General features: G+C 38.7%; 1 protein-coding gene across 1 annotated transcript in view; it reads left to right on the plus strand.

Moving 5' to 3' along the window:
* Positions 1-19,391, plus strand: part of ACSS3 (acyl-CoA synthetase short chain family member 3) — a 68,385-nt gene that overhangs the window by 14,912 nt on the left and 34,082 nt on the right. The window contains exons 3-7 of the mRNA XM_082768996.1: positions 2,830-3,018; positions 9,386-9,520; positions 9,798-9,938; positions 11,417-11,497; positions 11,592-11,687. Coding sequence (XP_082625122.1) covers positions 2,830-3,018; positions 9,386-9,520; positions 9,798-9,938; positions 11,417-11,497; positions 11,592-11,687 — 642 coding nt within the window. The remainder of the gene's footprint in view (positions 1-2,829; positions 3,019-9,385; positions 9,521-9,797; positions 9,939-11,416; positions 11,498-11,591; positions 11,688-19,391) is intronic.

A 19,391-nucleotide genomic window follows, 5' to 3' on the forward strand; every position in this document is an offset into this window, starting at 1 on the left:
ACAAGGCCAAGTGCCGGGTCCTGCACCTGGGGCGCAATAACCCCAAGCAGAGCTACAGGCTGGGAGAGGAATGGTTGGAAAGCTGCCAGGCAGAGAAGGACCTGGGAGTGATGGTGGACAGTCGGCTGAATATGAGCCAGCAGTGTGCTCAGGTGGCCAAGAAGGCCAACGGCATCCTGGCTTGTATTAGGAACAGCGTGACCAGCAGGGCTAGGGAGGTGATCGTCCCCCTGTACTCAGCTCTGGTGAGGCCGCACCTCGAGTACTGTGTTCAGTTTTGGGCCCCTCACTACAAGAAGGACATCGAGGTGCTTGAGCGGGTGCAGAGAAGGGCGACGAAGCTGGTGAGGGGCCTGGAGAACAAGTGCTACGAGGAGCGGCTGAGGGAGCTGGGCTTGTTCAGCCTGGAGAAGAGGAGGCTCAGGGGCGACCTTATTGCTCTTTTTAGGTACCTCAAGGGAGGCTGTAGCGAGGTGGGGGTTGGCCTGTTCTCCCACGTGCCTGGTGACAGGACGAGGGGGAATGGGTTTAAGTTGAGCCAGGGGAGTTTTAGGCTAGATGTTAGGAAGAACTTCTTTACTGAAAGGGTTGTGAGGCATTGGAACAGGCTGCCCAGGGAAGTGGTGGAGTCACCATCCTTGGAAGTCTTCAAAAGACGTTTAGATGTAGAGCTTAGGGATATGGTTTAGTGGAGGGCTGTTAGCGTTAGGTTGGAGGTTGGACTCGATGACCTTGAGGTCTCTTCCAACCTAGAAAATTCTGTGATTGTAATTCTGTGATTGTTTTCTTGAGTGCGATAGCAGAAAGCACCTAAATGCCTGCAAATTAATGAAAGTAACATTGCCATTAGGATTTGAAATATTAAACTGGGATAAAGTAATTCTTTAAATAGAGAAAATACAAATTTGATAAATAATATGAGAGCAAAACATTTCATAGCTGATCTACACCGCTGACTAATTGCATCCTTGAAAAAGAAGGTCCTTTCCTCCATTCCTATTTACACAAGAGTGGCATAGGGTTTCCCATTGCTTGCATTGTTTGCTAGGTCACTGCAAACATCTCTTTTTGCTTTGGAGGCTTGGAAGTGGTTAATTTCCATTCTACAGGCAACATCCCCCTGCTGCTCTCAGGAGTTTGTCTCCCCTTTCCTTCTCACTCTGATAGGAACCAAAAGGAAGAGTCTTTCACAAGACTCAACTTTACTTAAAACCTAACCTATGTGATAAAGTGAATAAATAAGGAATAACAGAGTGTAGGTAAGGTGTGACATACTCATATATGAGTAGATTCACATAGCATTGATAGTGAAAGAAATCAGAATCTCAAAATTTCTATTACCGTGGTATTTTCTAGTGAATGGCGACCTGTCAAAGAAAAGTGTTTTACTAGTGTGGATAAGAAGAATTCCCCTGCAAAACAGAGCAACTCCTTTGCTCTGAACTTAGATTTATATGTGTATTTAGCCATCCCAAGAACTTCTCAGAGAATTGAACATTTTAGTCTTGTCATTAGTGTAGGACCATTCAAGCAAAACACCAGCTCTTGTTACGTCTGATTGGACTGTAACCATGCTTGTGGAAATCTCCAGCTTGTGACATCCTGGAATGTTTCTACTTCTGTCCTGTTTTGTAATAGCTTTTTAGTCTACCTTGTGTCCACCTAGTCTGCAGTTTTTCCCATTAACCTATTGGCCAGTGTTACTTACGCAATTAAGTTGTACCTCTTCTACTTACACTCACAGAATCAGAGAGTGCCTGAGGTTGGAAGGGACCTCTGGAGGTCATCTTGTCCAACTTCCCTGCTTAAGCAGGCTTCCCAGAGCAGGTTACCTCTCTAAACTGTGATGTTTATTAAAAAAATTAAATGAGGTTGACAGGTTTAGATATTATCTGAGTGTCGCACAACTGTCAGCCTCTTGAACTCCAGAAACCTCTGACAGGTAAGTTAATTTGTTTACTCTTGGGGAATTGGTAATTTGATTTTCCTTCAGAAGATGCCATATTCCATGCTGCTACAAGTGCACAGCACTTGTCACAGGCTTCCCAGTTCACTTGCTAAAAGAACTTACTAGGCACCATCCTGGTGTACTAATGAAATAGTACATTATCACAAAAGTAATATTGACTATACACTATTGAGGTAGTGAATATTTACCTCACAGTGATATGGATGCCTGACATTGCTTCTGAGCTTCCAGATTTGTTTGCCAGTTCTTTTTTCCCATACACAGTCTATCTTCAGGCTTTTACATACAAGAAATTTGAAAACGAGAGGAGAAATGTTTTCTTAAATCTAATTGTGTTTCTTTGAATTTGTATCTGCATTTGGCTCAGGGTATAAGATTTCTTAAGTTCTGAGAAGTTTACAGCACTGCACTGGAGAAAATTGGAGAGCTTAGTTCACATTGATCTGTGTTTCAAATGTAGGTAGAACAGAAGTTGTGTTATGAAATGCCCTGCTTATGTATATTTAAAAAAAAAAAAAAAAAGTAAATTTGAGAAATGCAAGTGAGCTGGATAAAAGAATGCATGGTTAGAGCGGCATTTCAAATTTGCAAAACTTTGCTATTGATTTTTGCTATAATATTATAATAATACGCATCAATCCACATTCATTTTATATAAAAAGGTGTATTACAGTGTTTCAAAAAATATAAATTCTCCAAAATTTATTGAACCTTGATTGCATTGTTCATCAACTTTCTTTATCTTACTGGCTTGTTTTCATAACGTCCTGCGTCTACTGATTATGTGAAGGTTATTTTTCATGGGGCAACATAAGATTTGGATAAATTTTTAATATGTTGTAAATGTTTTGTCAGTACAGGTGTCCAAGTTAGCTGATGTCATGGTCAGGCATGGTGTGAAGAAAGGAGATCGTGTTGTCATCTACATGCCCATGATTCCACAGACAGTATACTGTATGTTGGCTTGTGCAAGAATAGGAGCCATCCATAGCCTGATTTTTGGTGGATTTGCCTCTAAAGAGCTTGCTGTTCGCATTGATCACGCAAAGGTAATACATATTTAGAACAACAAATGCCATTGCCTTAGTTATTTAAACCAATGTCAAAAACATTTTTTTTCCCCTGAAAGGATAACAACATTTCCTTTTGTGTGGCACATGGTCTCAGTTTGCTTGTAACACCTAAATTGAAATGTGAACTTATTACTTGTGTGCTAAGGGTTGTATTTGTGTATCAGCCATTTAAGTACAGTTTTTTATTTCTTTAAAAAAATCATGATTATTTAACATACTGTTGTCTGTTTAGACTGACTGACAAAAAAAGAAGAAAGTCTCTACTAAGCATCACCTTAAAATTTTGGTGTCTCACCCAGCATTTTTCAACAGTCAACAGTCTACGTTATGCCAAGCCTCAGTAACTTCATTGGTTTACCTGATGTTTGTATATGTTAAGTAATAAGTTTTTCAGCTATATTTACTTCATTTAATTTGTACAAGAATCAGCGCAACCAGTGAGCTAACTGCCTTAAATTAATGGCTCTGTAGAGAACACAGGTAATAGAGGTGAATGCTTTAAAGGCTTCCGAGTTAAAGTTAAACATGTTTATGAAACATTATGTAAGTCTTTTTAAGTGAAAATGCATATAATACTTCAATAACCAGCTCAGTAGCTTTTATTGTTATATTAAGAGCTTGTGTATGTATATGTATACAGTGTTTATACTGGAAGATTCTGTTCTTGTTTTCTATCAATGAACAAAACTCTCTGACATCTTTATCAGTTGCTTGGATCATTCAGACCCTGTGATTATGCAGTAGCCATAATCACTGAATCATGTTGGCTAGACTTAGAAGCCTTAGCTTAGAAGAAATGTTATACAGGGTAAAGTCTGCAGGATTTGTGGAACTTTTACTGAGATTTTTGTGTGCAGAAGTGCTCTTCAGATCCCTAAAGTTTGAATTTTATGAATATCTGTAAATTGAGAGCACTTCTTTTAAAAAGTTGAATGCATTTCCCCTTTCCTGCCACCCCCGTTTGGTGTTCTAACAAAGCAGAAGTTAATAGAATAGCTGAAGTGCTTTGCTGGATTTATGAAAAATAGCTGGAAGGAGACTAAAGGCAGGTTGAGTTTTTCCATGTCTTTTTTCCTATTCCCTGACTTTTTCAAAAGCTGTAAAAATTAATTTTTACTCATAGAAGTTTTTGATTAGGGAAAAGTAATAGATTAGATTTTGATAAGAAAAAATAAACGTGAAAGTTGAAAATGAAAGTTGTTTCAATATGAATCATCTAGCATGTTTACTTTTAGAGTATTTTGCAATTGTTAACTACTTAATCCCAGTAGACCTTCTCAGAGGGACAAAAAGAGACAGCACTGTAATCATAGTCTTTGTGTCATGCATTAAAAGGAAAACAGAGAAAGTTTAAATTATTTACTCAAGGTCATGTAGCACATCTTTTTAATGGCTAGCTATAGAATTACTACTTGCAAGCTATGGATTAAATCTTAATTTATGTTGCCTTTTTTTCTTTTAAAAGGCAGAGCTAAATATTTAGTTTTATTTTTTGATCCATCTGATATATAATGAAAGTGTAAGAAAAGAGGAGAGGCACACTACATTTCAAGCCTTTCCCCTCTTATGCAGTATTGTAAAACTTCCTTGATAAGTGAATTGCATGCTACTAGATTATCTTCAAGATATAAGTAGCTGTGATAGAAAGTGTTTTCCTGAACTCAGATATTAATTGAAGCAGTCTCAGCCCCCTCCTCCTCCCCCCCCCCCACCCCTCCCCCAGGTACCAAGTATTTGTATTAGGCTTTTGTATGAATTAGGTACTGCAGTACAGGGCCCAATTTTGGAAAAATTAACTAGAAAGAGTTAAAGACATGGAATAGAAAGCTGGCTTCGAGATGCTTTTTCAGAAGAAAGGTTGAACTTCAAGTTTTGCCAGAAGACCTAAATAACAGATACTTTCTAGTGACTATGAAAAACTACATATACTTTAACAACTTGCCTTAATTTAACTTGAATTTTAATAGGTTTAATTTTTACTCTTGCCAGGTATTGGCAGTGTTATAGACTTTCTATGGTGAATTGTGATGAAGTGATACAGTGTATGAGAAGAGGCATTTCTTCAAATCTTTTATTTCATCTGAATTTGAGAATATGTAGTTTTCAATATCAAAACAGTAGATACTTTTGAAGAACGTTAATTATATTTTGGGAAATTAATATGACATTTGTTTAAGCACTTTATCTTAATAAACTAGGAAAGCAGAGAAGGATGTTTTAAGAATAGTGCTTCTGTGTTTATTAAATAAGGCAGTTGCTATGCCTTTGACAAACAAATTTTTTTTTTATTGGAATCACAGTAATTATATAGCAATTCTTTTTAGACTTTAAGTCCAAACCTTGCAAAATAAATATGAGTAATGTTTTTTTTTTTTAGACATGATTTTTGAAAGCTCTTCAGGCTAAAGCAGAATTACGATTTGCACAACAGTTCTTTGAAATGCAAAATATAAGAGACACCCAAGTTATTCAAAACTATCTTTTATGATCTTCCGTTGAGGTCAGAAATACTGTATTCCTCACTTATTTACTATTGACACAGTCAGGTGTTTTAATAAGGCATCCTTGAAAAAATAAGTTAATATTTTGCAATAATTTATTCTGAGCAAGACATATTTCCTATGCACAGATGTGACTATAAATGGTTACACCTACTTCTCGTCATAATGCGGCACATATGGGACCATGGAGTGATTAGAAGCAGCCAGCATGGGTTTATGAAGGGCAGGTCCTGCCTGACTACCTTGGTCTCCTTCTAAGATAAGATGATCTACTTAGTAGATGAGGGCAAGGCGGGAAGGGCTATAGATGTTGTTTACCTTGATTTTAGTGAGGCATTTGATGCCATTTTTCATAGTATTCTCCCTGAGAAATGCAGCTTAGGTGTACAGTTTGCTGGGTGAAGATTTGTCTGGAGAGTCACAGTGAATGGAGTTCTGTCCAGATTGTGGCTGGTCACCAGTAGCGTTCCCAGGGCTCAGTATTGGGGCCAGTTTAGTTTAACATTTTTATCAATGTGGATGAGGGAATTGAGTGCAACTTTTGTAAATTGTTGGTGACATCAAGTTAGGCAGGAGTGTTGATCTGCTTGGGTGTAGGAAGGCTTGGCAGAGGGATCTGGATAGGCTGAACTGGTGGGCTGAGTCCAGTCACAAGATACTCAACAAGGCCAAGTGCTGGGTCCCGCACTTGGGTCATAACAACCCCAAGCAGTGGTATAGGCTGGGGGCAGAGTGGCTGGGAAGTTGCCTGGCAGAAAAGGACCTGGGAATGCTAGTTGACAGCCGGCTGAATGTGAGCCATCATTTGGCCCAGGTGGCCATGAAGGTCAATGGCATCCTGGCCTGCATCAGAAATAGCGTGGCCAGCAAGACTGGGGAAGAGATTTTTTCCTTCGCATTTGGCATTGGTGGCACTGTGCCTTAAGTACTGTGTTCAGTTCTGGGCCTCTCACTACAGGAAGGACATTGAGGTTCTGGAGTGTGTGTAGAGAAAAGCAATGATGCTGGTGAAGGGACTAGAAAACAAGGCTTATGAGGAGCAGCTGAGGGAACTGGGGTTGTTTAGTTTGGAGAAGAGGAGGCTGAGGGGAGACCTCATTGCTACAACTGCCTGAAAGAAGGTTGCAGTGAGGAGGGCGTCGATCTCTTTTCACAGATGACAAGTGGTAGGATGCAAGGAAAGGGCCTCAAGTGGAGTTAGGGGAGATTTAGATCGGATATTAGGAAGAATTTTTTCATGGAGAGGGTGGTTATGTGTTGCAACGGGCTGCCCAGGGAAATGGTAGAGTCCCAGTCCCTGAAGATATTTAAGAGACATGTGGATGTGGCATTAAGGGACATGGTTTAGTGATGGGATTCAGTAGGTCAGGTTGATGGTTGGTTGGACTTGGTGGTCTTGAAAGTCTTTTCCAGCCTAGATGATTCCGTGATTAAGACTGCAGGCTCAGCTGCTAAAACTTAATTGCCTTATAATATTTGTAGTCCTGTCTTGACTTGAAGCACTTTTTTTTTTTTTTTTTTTTTTTTGTAATATGTTTTTAGAAATGTATTATAGATTAGAAGGCAGTACCTTGCTCTTTATTTTTTTGCTTGTATGGTATGATTCTGGTCTCTGTGTACAGCAGTGTATAATACCTGACGGAAATAAATGTGCATGACTCATGTAACTACATAGTCAGAGCAGTACCAATGCAATGAAAGTGCAAGAAATCTGAGGACAGGCATGTGATCAGGTGTGTGGCTGGGGCAAGAAATGGAAAGAGCTTTGTGTGTTGGTTGAGTGCTTGAGTGCAGGATCTCTCCATAAATGTCTTCATGATGGTACTGACATTTTATACCTAAAGCTTGCCTATGTTCAGTTTGAGCTTTTTGCAGCTTTCTGAGTTGGCCCACTAAAAGCATTAGTTGCTTCTTCTAAACCTTGCCTTGCATGCTGCTAAACACTATGGAAGAATTTGTAGAAGGAGCCTTTACAGTAGAATGAAATTGTTGGTCTAGTACTAATGGACCTTGCTTTATCTCACTTCTACTTCATATTTTTTTTTCTACAGCTCACTATCTCTGGCATTCCTTCTCCAGCAAACCTCAGAACTTCTCTGCTTTTCCATCATACTAGTTGTATTTCTATGTAATCTATCATGCAGGACTACATGGAGCCATGGAAGAGGTGGGAAACGGGTGTATAAAAGCAATATGGGAGTGGAGGTGCAGGGGAAATAATATCAGTAGACAAGAGAGGTAAAACACTAGAAACAACTAGTTTTGAACCTTTGGTTTGCACAGAGTGATCCATGATGCTTACAAGAAATAACCCTCACTTGGGAAATACATCATCTTAACCAATGTAGTACTGGCTATATTTATATTTCCTTGCTGCTTATAAAGTAGTTTATGAGCAGAGGGGACACATTTTACATATGACTGTAAACCTGAAATTGGCAACAGTCATTCATTGTAACAATTGAATACAAACATGTTAATAACATATTAATTACATCTAATTCCAGGGTAGCCTCCTGATGAATTTTCAATTTAACTGTATTGTATTGTATCATCTTTTATCAAAATTGCTGCATCCCAAAAGGGAAAGATGACAAATGCTGAAATTTTAAAGCTCATCAGAAACCTTTATTTTGAGTACAAGCTAATTATCAAACTTCCCTGAATGGCAGATCTATACAGGAAACATTGTGTTATTCTTTGAAATAATTTTAAGAATAAATTGTAAAAAACAATCTGTACTTTCTTTGCAATCTTAATGAAATCTTAACTGTAGCATTGTGGATTGTGCCTACCTAATGAGATATATGCTGATGCATATGTTTACTAAACTAGCTGGATAAGAGTGAGGAAAGCAAGGAGATTGAAGGCTCATTCTTCTGTAATTAAAATGTGTTCTAATATATAGTTTCTTTGGTGCTACCCTTTCCTGAAATACAAGAAATACAAATTACTGATCTTGGGATATAAATCAAAATAATTTGTATGCAGTGAAGTGACTTTTTTGCCATAGGAAATCTTGGATCAGCATCTTACTGAGATTGATTTAATGAAAAATGTAATGGAAAATCTGGAAATCTTCTATATCCACATCGGGAAATAGAAATTATTCTAAAAAACAAACAAACAAAAACAAAAAAGCAAGCAAACGAACAAAAAAAAATACAACAAACAAACAAAAAAACAACAAAGCAGAACTACAGAAATTTGATTTTAACGGGATTTGCATCCTGAATCCTGCAACCATCACTTTTAAGACTCTAGCTTAAATTCCCTCGTGTGCTTTACAATTTTAGCTTATTCTTTTCTGGTATTTCTAGTTTCTTGTCATCTCTTGCTTGTTTTCTTTTTCCTCTTTCCCCCTCTTACCCTCCCGTGTCATTTAATTGCAGGCTGAGAAAGAGCCACCAAAGTGCTATAGCTAGTTGTGTTCAAACATAATTAGGAAGCAGGCTGACTAGGACAGATGATTGTTGACATTGTTGTAGAGCTTTTCCTTAGTGGAGGGCTACATGGAGATGGGGTTTTCTGTCTGATTAGTAAATTTTGTACAATTTACAAGTACTTAATGTTGTTGCTCAAATTTGTTTGAAAATGCTGAAGAGTGTCAGAGTTACTAGAGTGCTGCAGAACAAAAAACAGATGCATGGACAGCAAGATCACACAGGCTTTGTTTCCTTAGAAACTGATCTAACCCCTGGTTCTAATTATATGAAGATAGATTTTCTATACTGAGCTTCATTAACCAACTAATTGCATGGAAAACATGTTATTAGGCTACATATACTTTATAAAAATACATTTCAAATGTATATATCAACAGTTTAACTTCTTCATTTTAGCCCAAACTTATTGTAACAGCAAGTTTTGGAGTTGAACCGAAAAGGAAAGTGGAATACATATCACTCCTAGAAGGAGCACTTGCAAGAGTACAGAACAAACCTGAGAAAGTTCTCATTTACAGGCGACCTAACTTGGTGAGTGTACAGTTGCAGTGCCTTATTGTTAACTTTCAGATATATATTTAGTCCATATGTCTTCTCTGTTCTACAAGTAATTTTTTTTTAAATGTATCTGTTCTAGTTTGGTTTTGTATTTTATGGGGAAAACTTAAATGCATAATATTTACATAGTAAATAGAACTACTGCTACTGTACAGAAAATTGAATAGTATGTTTTTTTGACCTATTTACATTTTATTCCAACCATTTTTCTTTGAACTTTTTTTTTTTTTTTTTTTTTTTTGATGGGCAGGGGCATGTTCCTCTTGCCCCAGGCCGCGATCTCGACTGGGAAGAAGAGCTTTCAAAAGCACAACATTATAAGTGTGTCTCTGTTCCTTCAGACCATCCGCTTTATATTCTGTATACTTCTGGAACAACAGGCTTGCCCAAGGTAAAGGACTACCTGTAGTCTAACTGTTTGTAACCTATTTGCAGTTCCACTTGAGGGAAATATTTAATTAAGAAGGTTGAAAATGTTTACCGGAGCTCACTGCTATAAATGATTAGCATTGCTAGAAATGCTTTAAACTCATTTATTCATACTTTTCTACTTCAAAGTCCTGGAGTAAATTGTATTTCTTTATTTAAATAGTAGTACAAAAATATACTTCATTTAACCCCAAATATTCATACAATAAAAGCTTGTGAGGATAGTAGAACGTCTTCCATCCATGAATATCTTCTGTACTTTAACTATTTTGAGATGAGCATAGGATAGTCCTTTAATGGCAAGATTAGTTAATATATCACTTCTACAATAGCATTTATTGCTGAATAGACTTTGCTTATTCATTATTTACATATTAGCTAATCTTCTCATAGATGAGATGTGATGAATGACATTACAGATTAAATGGAATTAGGTATCTTCTAAAGGCTTGTGTTGCTGAACAGTTCTGAGACTATAAATCCCATGAAAATGAAAGTTAAGATTGAGTAAGGCTGTAAATCAACATAGGGCATTCTTTGGAAATGTTTGCTTTCAAGTGTCAATTAGTCTTAAGGATCTGTTCTAAAAATATCTTATTTTAAAAGCAAACTCTTCGTGTTTGCTTGGTTCTTACAATTCTTTTATGAAGAGTAGTTCAACCTGAATGTAGTTTACCAGCAGTGATCTCACTATCACAAATTTGGAGCCAGTATCACACTGGTATGACTTAAATCTAAGTGTTCATGCAAGTAAAATTGTTCAGTTGTGATATCTCCATAACAAAACTTCTGTTAATCTCAGAGTGGAGACTGAGTTAGAGACTGAGACTAACGAAGGCAAACAGCTTTCTGAAATTCACAAAGCATTAGTTAACCATTCTCTGTTGTGGCAATCTCCATTTTAATGAGCTAACGTGTCTCAATGGTGCCCAGGTTCTTGGACAAGGTCTGAAATAATGCATGCAGAAAGAGAGAGTAATTCACCCCAGTTACTTTAGGCATTGGCTATTCCACAGGTGCCCCTTTTTCTCTATTGATACTGGGATTCAGGGAGCCTAGACAATAAGTGTAAAATATGACTAACATTTAGATGGATAAAATGAAGTAAGGATTTGTTCTCTTATATTTTTGTCAGCATAAGTTGACTTAAAATTTGTATCTGATTTGAATGAGACAACTTCAGTCTTTGTTAGCTGTCTTCTGGAAACTGTTGTCATAGGACTTGGGTTTTTCTTTTTTTTTTTTTTTCTCCCCAACATTACTTCAGTTGGAACATTAGCAGAAGCATATACTTGTAAGAAAGGATCCTTTTATTAAGTGAGGAGTATTGGAAATGGATAACTTTAAGTCTGTTACTGCTAAAAATTCAAAATTTAATTGAAGACAGGCATATTATTGCATCCTTTAAATGGTCTTAAATGTTTAAATTTTCTTATTTAGGGTGTTATCAGACCAACAGGTGGCTATGCAGTAATGCTGAACTGGACAATGTCAGCTGTATATGGACTCAAACCTGGTGAGGTAATTCTGTTTAAATGTTGTATAATTTCTTTTTGAACTTGTCTTAAAAAAAGCGCACACAACAATATTCTTATTTTTTTTTATTTCATTTTAGGTGTGGTGGGCAGCTTCTGATTTAGGCTGGGTAGTTGGCCATTCCTACATTTGCTATGGGCCTCTTCTTCATGGGAACCCTACAGTTTTGTATGAGGTAAATGTGTACTACCAACAATGACGTTTTTGCAGTAAGTGCAATGTGGAATTAGGGTATTACTTCTTCTTTCAGATTTTTCTTCTCAGGCTGTTTCAAAATTAAAGTATTTTAATTGAGTTCATCAAACCTGGCCTCTTCCAGTACTGGCTCATAGTACAAATCTAGTTTGTGAGCCACTTCCAATGACTTCATGGGCAGCCTGAGTAGCACACAAAGAAGTTTGGCCTCCTGTCTGATGACTGCAGTGGAGAGTAAAAGCTGAGTACTACAGATTCCAGCGCTGATTCTTGGATCAGCATCAAGGCAGAAGACGGTGCCTGAGCTAGAGTTACAGTGGAGAGTCTGGGCTGTAAATTAGCACTGTCCTGGTTTTGGCTGGGATAGAGGTAATTTTCTTCCTAGTAGCTGGTATGGTGGTGTGTTTTGGATTTAGTATGAGAATAATGCGGATAACGCTCTGATGTTCTGTTGCAGAGTAATGCTTAGGCTTATTCAAGGACTTTTCAATTTCTTGTGCTGCCCTGCCAGTGAAAAGGCTTGGGTGTACACGAGAAGCTGCTGTGTGAACCGTGTCTGTGACACTGGATGAGCTCATATTCATGTTTCATGTTACTGTTTCCCATTATATTAAGTTTATTTTTGTCAGTGTGCGTAGAAAGAAGATTGGTAATCTCTCATAAAACAGCAGATTATGCCCAGCTGACACCTGTGTATGTTGCTTTGTGGTTTTGTTTATAATTTTTGTAATGGAAAAATGTGAAATAAGAAACAAAGTGCAATGTTTAAAAGCATAGCAAATTTTGAGGTCTTAAAACTGCAGTATGGACTTTGGTCTCATCTTTGTGGTTCTACTGATTTCTTCCCTTCACTGAAATACTCCAGGTAAAGTGTTAAGCTGTTGTATGAAACAGAAAATGATCTTTTGTTAGCGTATTTTTCTTCCACATGTTGTGATCTGTAAGGTCTGAGGCAAATAACAGTTTTTTAGCGTCTAGACCTTGAATTGATTTTTTCAATAATCTCTCAGGAAAGCAGGCCTGCAAAACAAGTATTTTTTATTAAATATTAAAGTACACAGTGTAATAACATTTTTTTTTTTCCCTAAACAGCTAAGTCATAGAGAATCTCACATACTTTAATATTTCCAGCCAATGACTGCAGCAACTGGAGGAAACTTAAACAAATTGTTATTCTTAATTTCAAATCCAATTTCCCTTCGTGAAAGATGAAGTTTACTGACTTGCTTAATGCATCAGCATTCAGCATGAAAGCTTGAAGTGAATGCATTATTTTCCTGTGAAGATGACAAACAGTCTGGACACTCCTTTTAGCATTATGGGGTGACAGAAGAGACTACTGTGAGCAAGCTTTGGCTCTGAAAGATAAACAAAAGTTAAAATTTTGCACACAGATATATTCAGTATCCAGTTTTCACCTGCATTTTTCTGAGGTGGAAAGGTGAAGAAGAGCAGTCTGTGTTTTGCACACAATGTCCCACAAGATTCCATTTGTCCTTCCCCTTTTAGGTGGTAATCTTTGCTATTACACCTATATGCTATGTAAAAACTCTGTAAAATCTTTGGAAATTTAGTATCCTTAAGCAAGAATCTGTTACTTATTTTGACTTTGTCCTGTTTTCTGGAAATGACGGCTTAAAATGGCTATCACTGCAGGCTATATTTAAATACTAACCTGCCATCCCTCAAGCTTGTACCTACTTTTCCAGCAAAAAAAATCTGGTATACAGTCTCTACGCAAGCTAGAAATCTTTGTTTTCTTACTTCACTTGGATTTACTCAGATAGTGTAGATCTTCTGTGCAAAGTTAAGAGATGGACAAACAAACAAATTGTGGGGAATGCTAGCAACACTGGTGCTAGCATTTAATATTACTCCCTGTAAGTAAGGTATATGTTACTGACTAAAATACCATTTCCTCAGGCAAACAGTAGGAGAAAAGGGCACAGATAATCTTACGTCCCTTCTGATGCTGCTCATTGTGCAGCATTGTAAAATAAAATCTCTTCATTATTGCTGCTGCTAAACATAAATACGTTCACATGAGAATCTGCTGCTTCACTGTAAAATTTGGCCTTCCTCTTTGGCCCTGGTAGCCTGGGCCAAGAGGAAGCTGTCTACAGGCAGGCTCCTCTGTTAGGATTAGCTGGCTAAGTTTGTCCTGCAGCCAAGGGTTATGTGCAACACAACACAGCCTTTAGGGCCAAATTTTATGTGCAGCACAGCACAGGCCTGCACCTCCTCAGGTCAACTGTTAAATGGATTGCTAACTTTGTGATGTGCAACAGTCTTCCAGTGAGATCATTTCTGGTTTAGGAGTACATGAAGGAGTAAACCGTTGACTTTTTTGACCAAAGACTTGGTAGACTCAATTCTTACTTACGTGTGTATGAATTTGAGAAATCTCAGCATATGCTGCTAGGAGCTGGTACTTTCAGTGTCAGTGTGTGTCGTGCATGTGCATTCTCCTGTGCAGGTGTATGTCTATCAAGGTAAACGTAAATGCCATGTAAATATACCTATATAGATACTAATCGCTTTTCTCACCCTTGTGTTCGTATTCTTTACATTTCTAAATGTATTTAATTATCCAGAGTTTTCAGATGTTTTGTTCATCTATTCCATCCACTAGTCAATTTTTTTTAATTTTCTATTTAGAAATCTAGTTTATGAATAATATCTACTTTTAGGCTCCTTTGCTTTTTAATTAAGAAATTTTGGAGGCAGTGAACACACAACATATTTGGAGTGTATTGACACTAAATGTGCAAGCTCAGATGAAGTTTGGAAAAGAAATAAATTAAGCACTTTTCTGTGTTGATTTTTTTGATTTGGACAATTTACCTGATGTTGTGTACCTTCCAAACCCCATCTTGATCTTTATTTCATTTGCAGGTGCTCAGTGTAGTTCTGGTATACAGTTTTTGGGGCTTCAGTGGCTTAAGGATCTCTACAAGTAATTAAACAGAGAATTCAGTAATAAATGTCTTTCATTAGAAAAACAAAGAAAGTAGAGTAAAGAAAAAATAAATAGTTGTTCTTTTCAAGTTTAATTCTTTTATAGAATTCCATTTTCTACTATGGGAAAGAAACAACATACAATGGTTTCCCAGTGGACCAATAGAATTTTAAGGCTGGGGACCACCATGATTGACTTTTCTGATATTCTGAATAACATGGAGCAAAAACTTTAGGTGGTAGCAGAAGTACACATTTATAGAATCAAATATCATGTTAGTTTGAGTATTAAATTATTATACTCCAATTAATGTTTAAACACATAATAGATGTTAATTGGATTCTTTATTCCAAAGAGATTAACTCATCACCACCGCTCCAGTTAAGTAGAAGAGGAAAGTGGTGTGGGTAAATGACATTTTCCCAGACATAAGGAAAAGACTTGGATAGTTTTATAGTATCTATTCTTGACCACTGAGAACATTAAAATTATTGCATGCAATTTCCAGAAGAGAATCATGAAAGTAAATACTGCAATGGAGGTGTTTTCATTCTAGAAGGTATGGAGTAACACAAGAAGAAATGATGAGGACAGCAATGTGTTCCTTCAGTAGTCTCTTACATGATCGTCTTACAGTGGAGTTTTTTTCATTTCACAGAATCACAGAATTTCTAGGTTGGAAGAGACCTCAAGATCATCGAGTCCAACCTCTGACCTAACGCTAGCAGTCCCCACTAAACCATATCCCTAAGCTCTACATCTAAACGTCTAAACGTCTTTTGAAGACTTCCAGGGATGGTGACTCCCCCACTTCCCTGGGCAGCCTGTTCCAATGCCTAACAACCCTTTCAGTAAAGAAGTTCTTCCTAACATCTAACCTAAAACTCCCCTGGCACAACTTAAGCCCATTCCCCCTCGTCCTGTCACCGGGCACATGGGAGAACAGACCAACCCCCACCTCGCTACAGCCTCCCTTGAGGTACCTATAGAGAGCGATAAGGTCGCCCCTGAGCCTCCTCTTCTCCAGGCTGAACAAGCCCACCTCCCTCAGCCACTGCTCGTAGGACTTGTTCTCCAGGCCCCTCACCAGCTTCGTCGCCCTTCTCTGGACCCGCTCAAGCACCTCGATGTCCTTCTTGTAGCGAGGGGCCCAAAACTGAACACAGTACTCAAGGTGCGGCCTCACCAGAGCTGAGTACAGGGGGACAATCACCTCCCTAGCCCTGCTGGTCACACTGTTCCTGACACAAGCCAGGATGCTGTTGGCCTTCTTGGCCACTTGAGCACACTGCTGGCTCATATTGTCCTGGTTTGTTTTTCTCTAAAGAATGATAGACTTCATATATAAATAAGCTACTTGAAGTCTCACATCCCACTCTGGGTTGTTTGTGAGGATTGGATCCCAAGCAAACGGGCAGCAGGAAGAGAAAGTCTAGTTACTTCTTGTGATCTGTAATGCCAGGAAGACAGCAGCGTTGTCATTACTGCAATGCTCAGGATGTAGAATTAGAGCCAGCGAAAGGAAGAGGACGATGCCTACGCCTGTCAAGGAGCTGTGCCTTGAGGACTTCATTTGAGTGGTCTTAGGACAGAGAAGGAGCTGTAGTCCCACACAGAGCTGCAGTGAGACATTTCTGTGCTTGGGGAGCCTTCCCCACAGCTCTCGCAGGGGTCCTTCCAGCCACTGCTCTTGCAACAAGCCTACAGCCTACACAGCAGCAGCAGCAACCAAAGGGTCCGGGTTTACACTTACTCTACTTTGGCACATTTCTTAGCTGCGTGGGACATCCAGCCTTGCTGTGGTTCTTGTAAGCCATTATCGGCTTTCAAAGAAAGCACTGTCCCTGGAGTTTGCCAGTTCTGCCATTGCCCATATTGGTCATATTTGCGGAGTGAACTCAGTAGGATGTGTCATCTCAAGTCTGTAGCGAGGGGTTGGCAGCAGGGCTGGCAGCAGAAGGGGGAACACCTCTATGAAGATGTTCTTTTGAGTCCTGATACCTCCTTGGTGTCAGCAGATTTTAGTGGCATTGAGTTCCATGTATACTATTCACTATGCAGAGAGAATTTCCTCATCATGAGCTGAAGTTTATCTTTAATTGAATAGCCTCACGTTGTTATGAGTCAGGCAAAAAGGGAATTGCTGAGCTGTTATTGACGTGTAGTTGATTGTTTTATTATAGTTTTCCTAATGTCTTTTTTTTTTTTTTTTTTTTTTTTCCTCAAGTAATCCATCCCAATAGCTTCTTTTTCCACAGGAGAACATTTCTATCCCCTTGATCATCCTTGCTGTCTATGAATTTTCTTTCATAATCATGCATTATCCATCAACGCATTCTGCCTGAGGATGTGTGCTCAGTTGGTAGACATTTGATAAATTACGTGCTCAGTCTAGGTACTTCCAGAAAGAAACACATTCCTATCTGTCTGTCATTCTGAGTCTCTTGGTAGGTTATTAAAAGAAAGACTTTTCTACCTGAATCCTATCTGATTCAAGAAGTGAATCTCCTACATCTCTTTTTTAAAATTGGGTGATGCAGATCACTCTTCCTGACTGCCTTGTTCTTGGTCACCACCATCTCAGTTCCTGCCAACCACGGATACTACTGACAGTGGTTTCTTTTTAATAAGTTTTCGTCTGCAGTATTGATGCAAATATTGCATCAGGTTCTGAGCTGATCCCTGCAGAAATGCAGTGGAGTCATCTCATTTGCTTACGTTCCCCAATTGACTCAGCAACCTGTCAGCATATTTTGAATTCAGTTACCTTGTGCTGTACTTTTTGTAGCAGTGACTTTTTAAAAATCAAAACTGCATGTGATAATAAGCCTCTCATGGCATCTTGCAGTACTCTACAATTTTTTTGTATGATAAATGAGAACATACTTTGGCACTTTTAGTAGTAGTGTTTTTTTTTTTTTTTTTTTTTTTTTTTGTGGTCTGAAATTAATTTGCACTGTCCCTGATTCGTTTTGCCTTTGTCAGTTTTTGTTTATGCAACTGCCAAGGCACTGGAGAGCATTTTCTGCAGAATCAGTAAGAATATTTTACAGCTAGGCCAGATTTTTTTTTTTCCCTAAATGAAAATTTTAAGTGTTGCCTTATTGGGAACTATTTCCAGTTGACTGTCAGGGGAATTTTCTATTCCTTTACTTCCACAGTTCTTGCTGTTTTACTTGTTTTTCTCCTAGGTCTGAGAATTGCACTTCTCCAAACTGAAGCTGAGGTCAGGGTTTGGGCCAGCTGGAGCTCGCTGGAGGTGTGAGGCACAGGCAGGACTGCAGCACGGCTTGGCCAGGCACCAAGGGCAGGGACCTGAGCATGCATCGCCTCTGAGCCAAGGGAGGCTCCTCACACCTCTACCAGCTCTCTTGCCTCAGGTTACACAGCCACTCCATAGCAATCCTGGCCTTGAGCACTTGCAGCCAAGCCCAGAGGGTAGAGTTGAGGTCAGACACAACACTTTTAGGGGCTCTGGAAATTTTCATTTGCTTAAAAATTACAGGCTACATTATTATGGGCAGAGTAACCAACTTCAGATTGCCTCACAGTTAGGTTTTTGTTTGTTTGTTCTTTTCTGTCCAAGATGACTAAAAGCTGTACTAGTTCAATTACATAATTAGTTAATGAGAAGTTTATGGAAATTTGGAATTTTTTGCTCGAAGTCCATTCTAGTGTTAGTGATGCAAGGTTTAACTCCTATGCAGATCATTGCACATCTGCGGGTATAGTGAATATTATATGGAGATAACATGAACTTGAATAAAGAGGTTCATCAACTGGTGAGCACTTGGATGAATGCATGAAAATTACAATGAAGATGTGTGCGAGGAGAAGGCTTAAGGACAGAAAATCTGATGAAAGGTTTTTGTTTGGGAACTGTGTGTTATATGAAACAAAAAAAAAAAACATTTTTTTTTTTCAGTACAGAAATCTCCTTTTGCATGCCTCTTTGGGAATCTAGGACAGGCTATTAGTAAAAAGAAAGTTTTTGGCACTAGTGATACTCCTCCCTCCTTGGCTGGGAACTCTTTTTTGTTTATTCCCTCTTCATTTGCTTCTCATTATGTCCTCTATACTACAAAAAAACACACTAAAATCTTCAACTGTGCCATCTGATTTGCCCTGCTTTTTTTCCTTTTGCAGCCATCCTCCACTGCTGCACTGCTCTCACCAGCAGTAGCTCACTGTAGGGCTGCAAAGCCAGCAGTAGGTGGCCAGCCTTGGTTGGGCATCCTGTGCTCTGGAAATTGCCAGCTGGCCACTGTTGGTCTTGCAGCTGGTGCCCAGCAAGTGTGGGGGGATTTGCAGTGTGGAAAAGGGAGAGGGAAAAGGAATACCTGGGAGCCTGCATCACAGCCAGCCGGCAGTTTGCTCTGTTGGGATGGGGCAACAAACCCGATTTGTGTGTGATTCTGTAAAGGCATTTGCTATGTTACTAGTGGCTTCTTACTGCACTAAAAGTAGGGGATTTAGTAAACTCTTCAAGGTATTCAAATGCCTGTGTTCCATTTGCATCTTGGCAAATTGAAAAGTATTAATTAAAGTTTTGCATGTTACTTTTTTTTTCACTGGACCTATTAATCTATTTGTTGTATTGTGTTTGTCTTCTTGCAAATGTGCTGCTTCAGAGGAAAAAAAGTAAAAGAAAGAAAAGTTTCTTGAACGTTACTGGCAGATGTCCAGACCATACAGCCTGTGGCTGGTTAGAAATTCAAAGCTGTG

Source organism: Aythya marila, assembly GCF_965140915.1.
Source record: "Aythya marila genome assembly, chromosome: 1".
In the NCBI taxonomy this organism is placed as follows: domain Eukaryota; kingdom Metazoa; phylum Chordata; class Aves; order Anseriformes; family Anatidae; genus Aythya; species Aythya marila.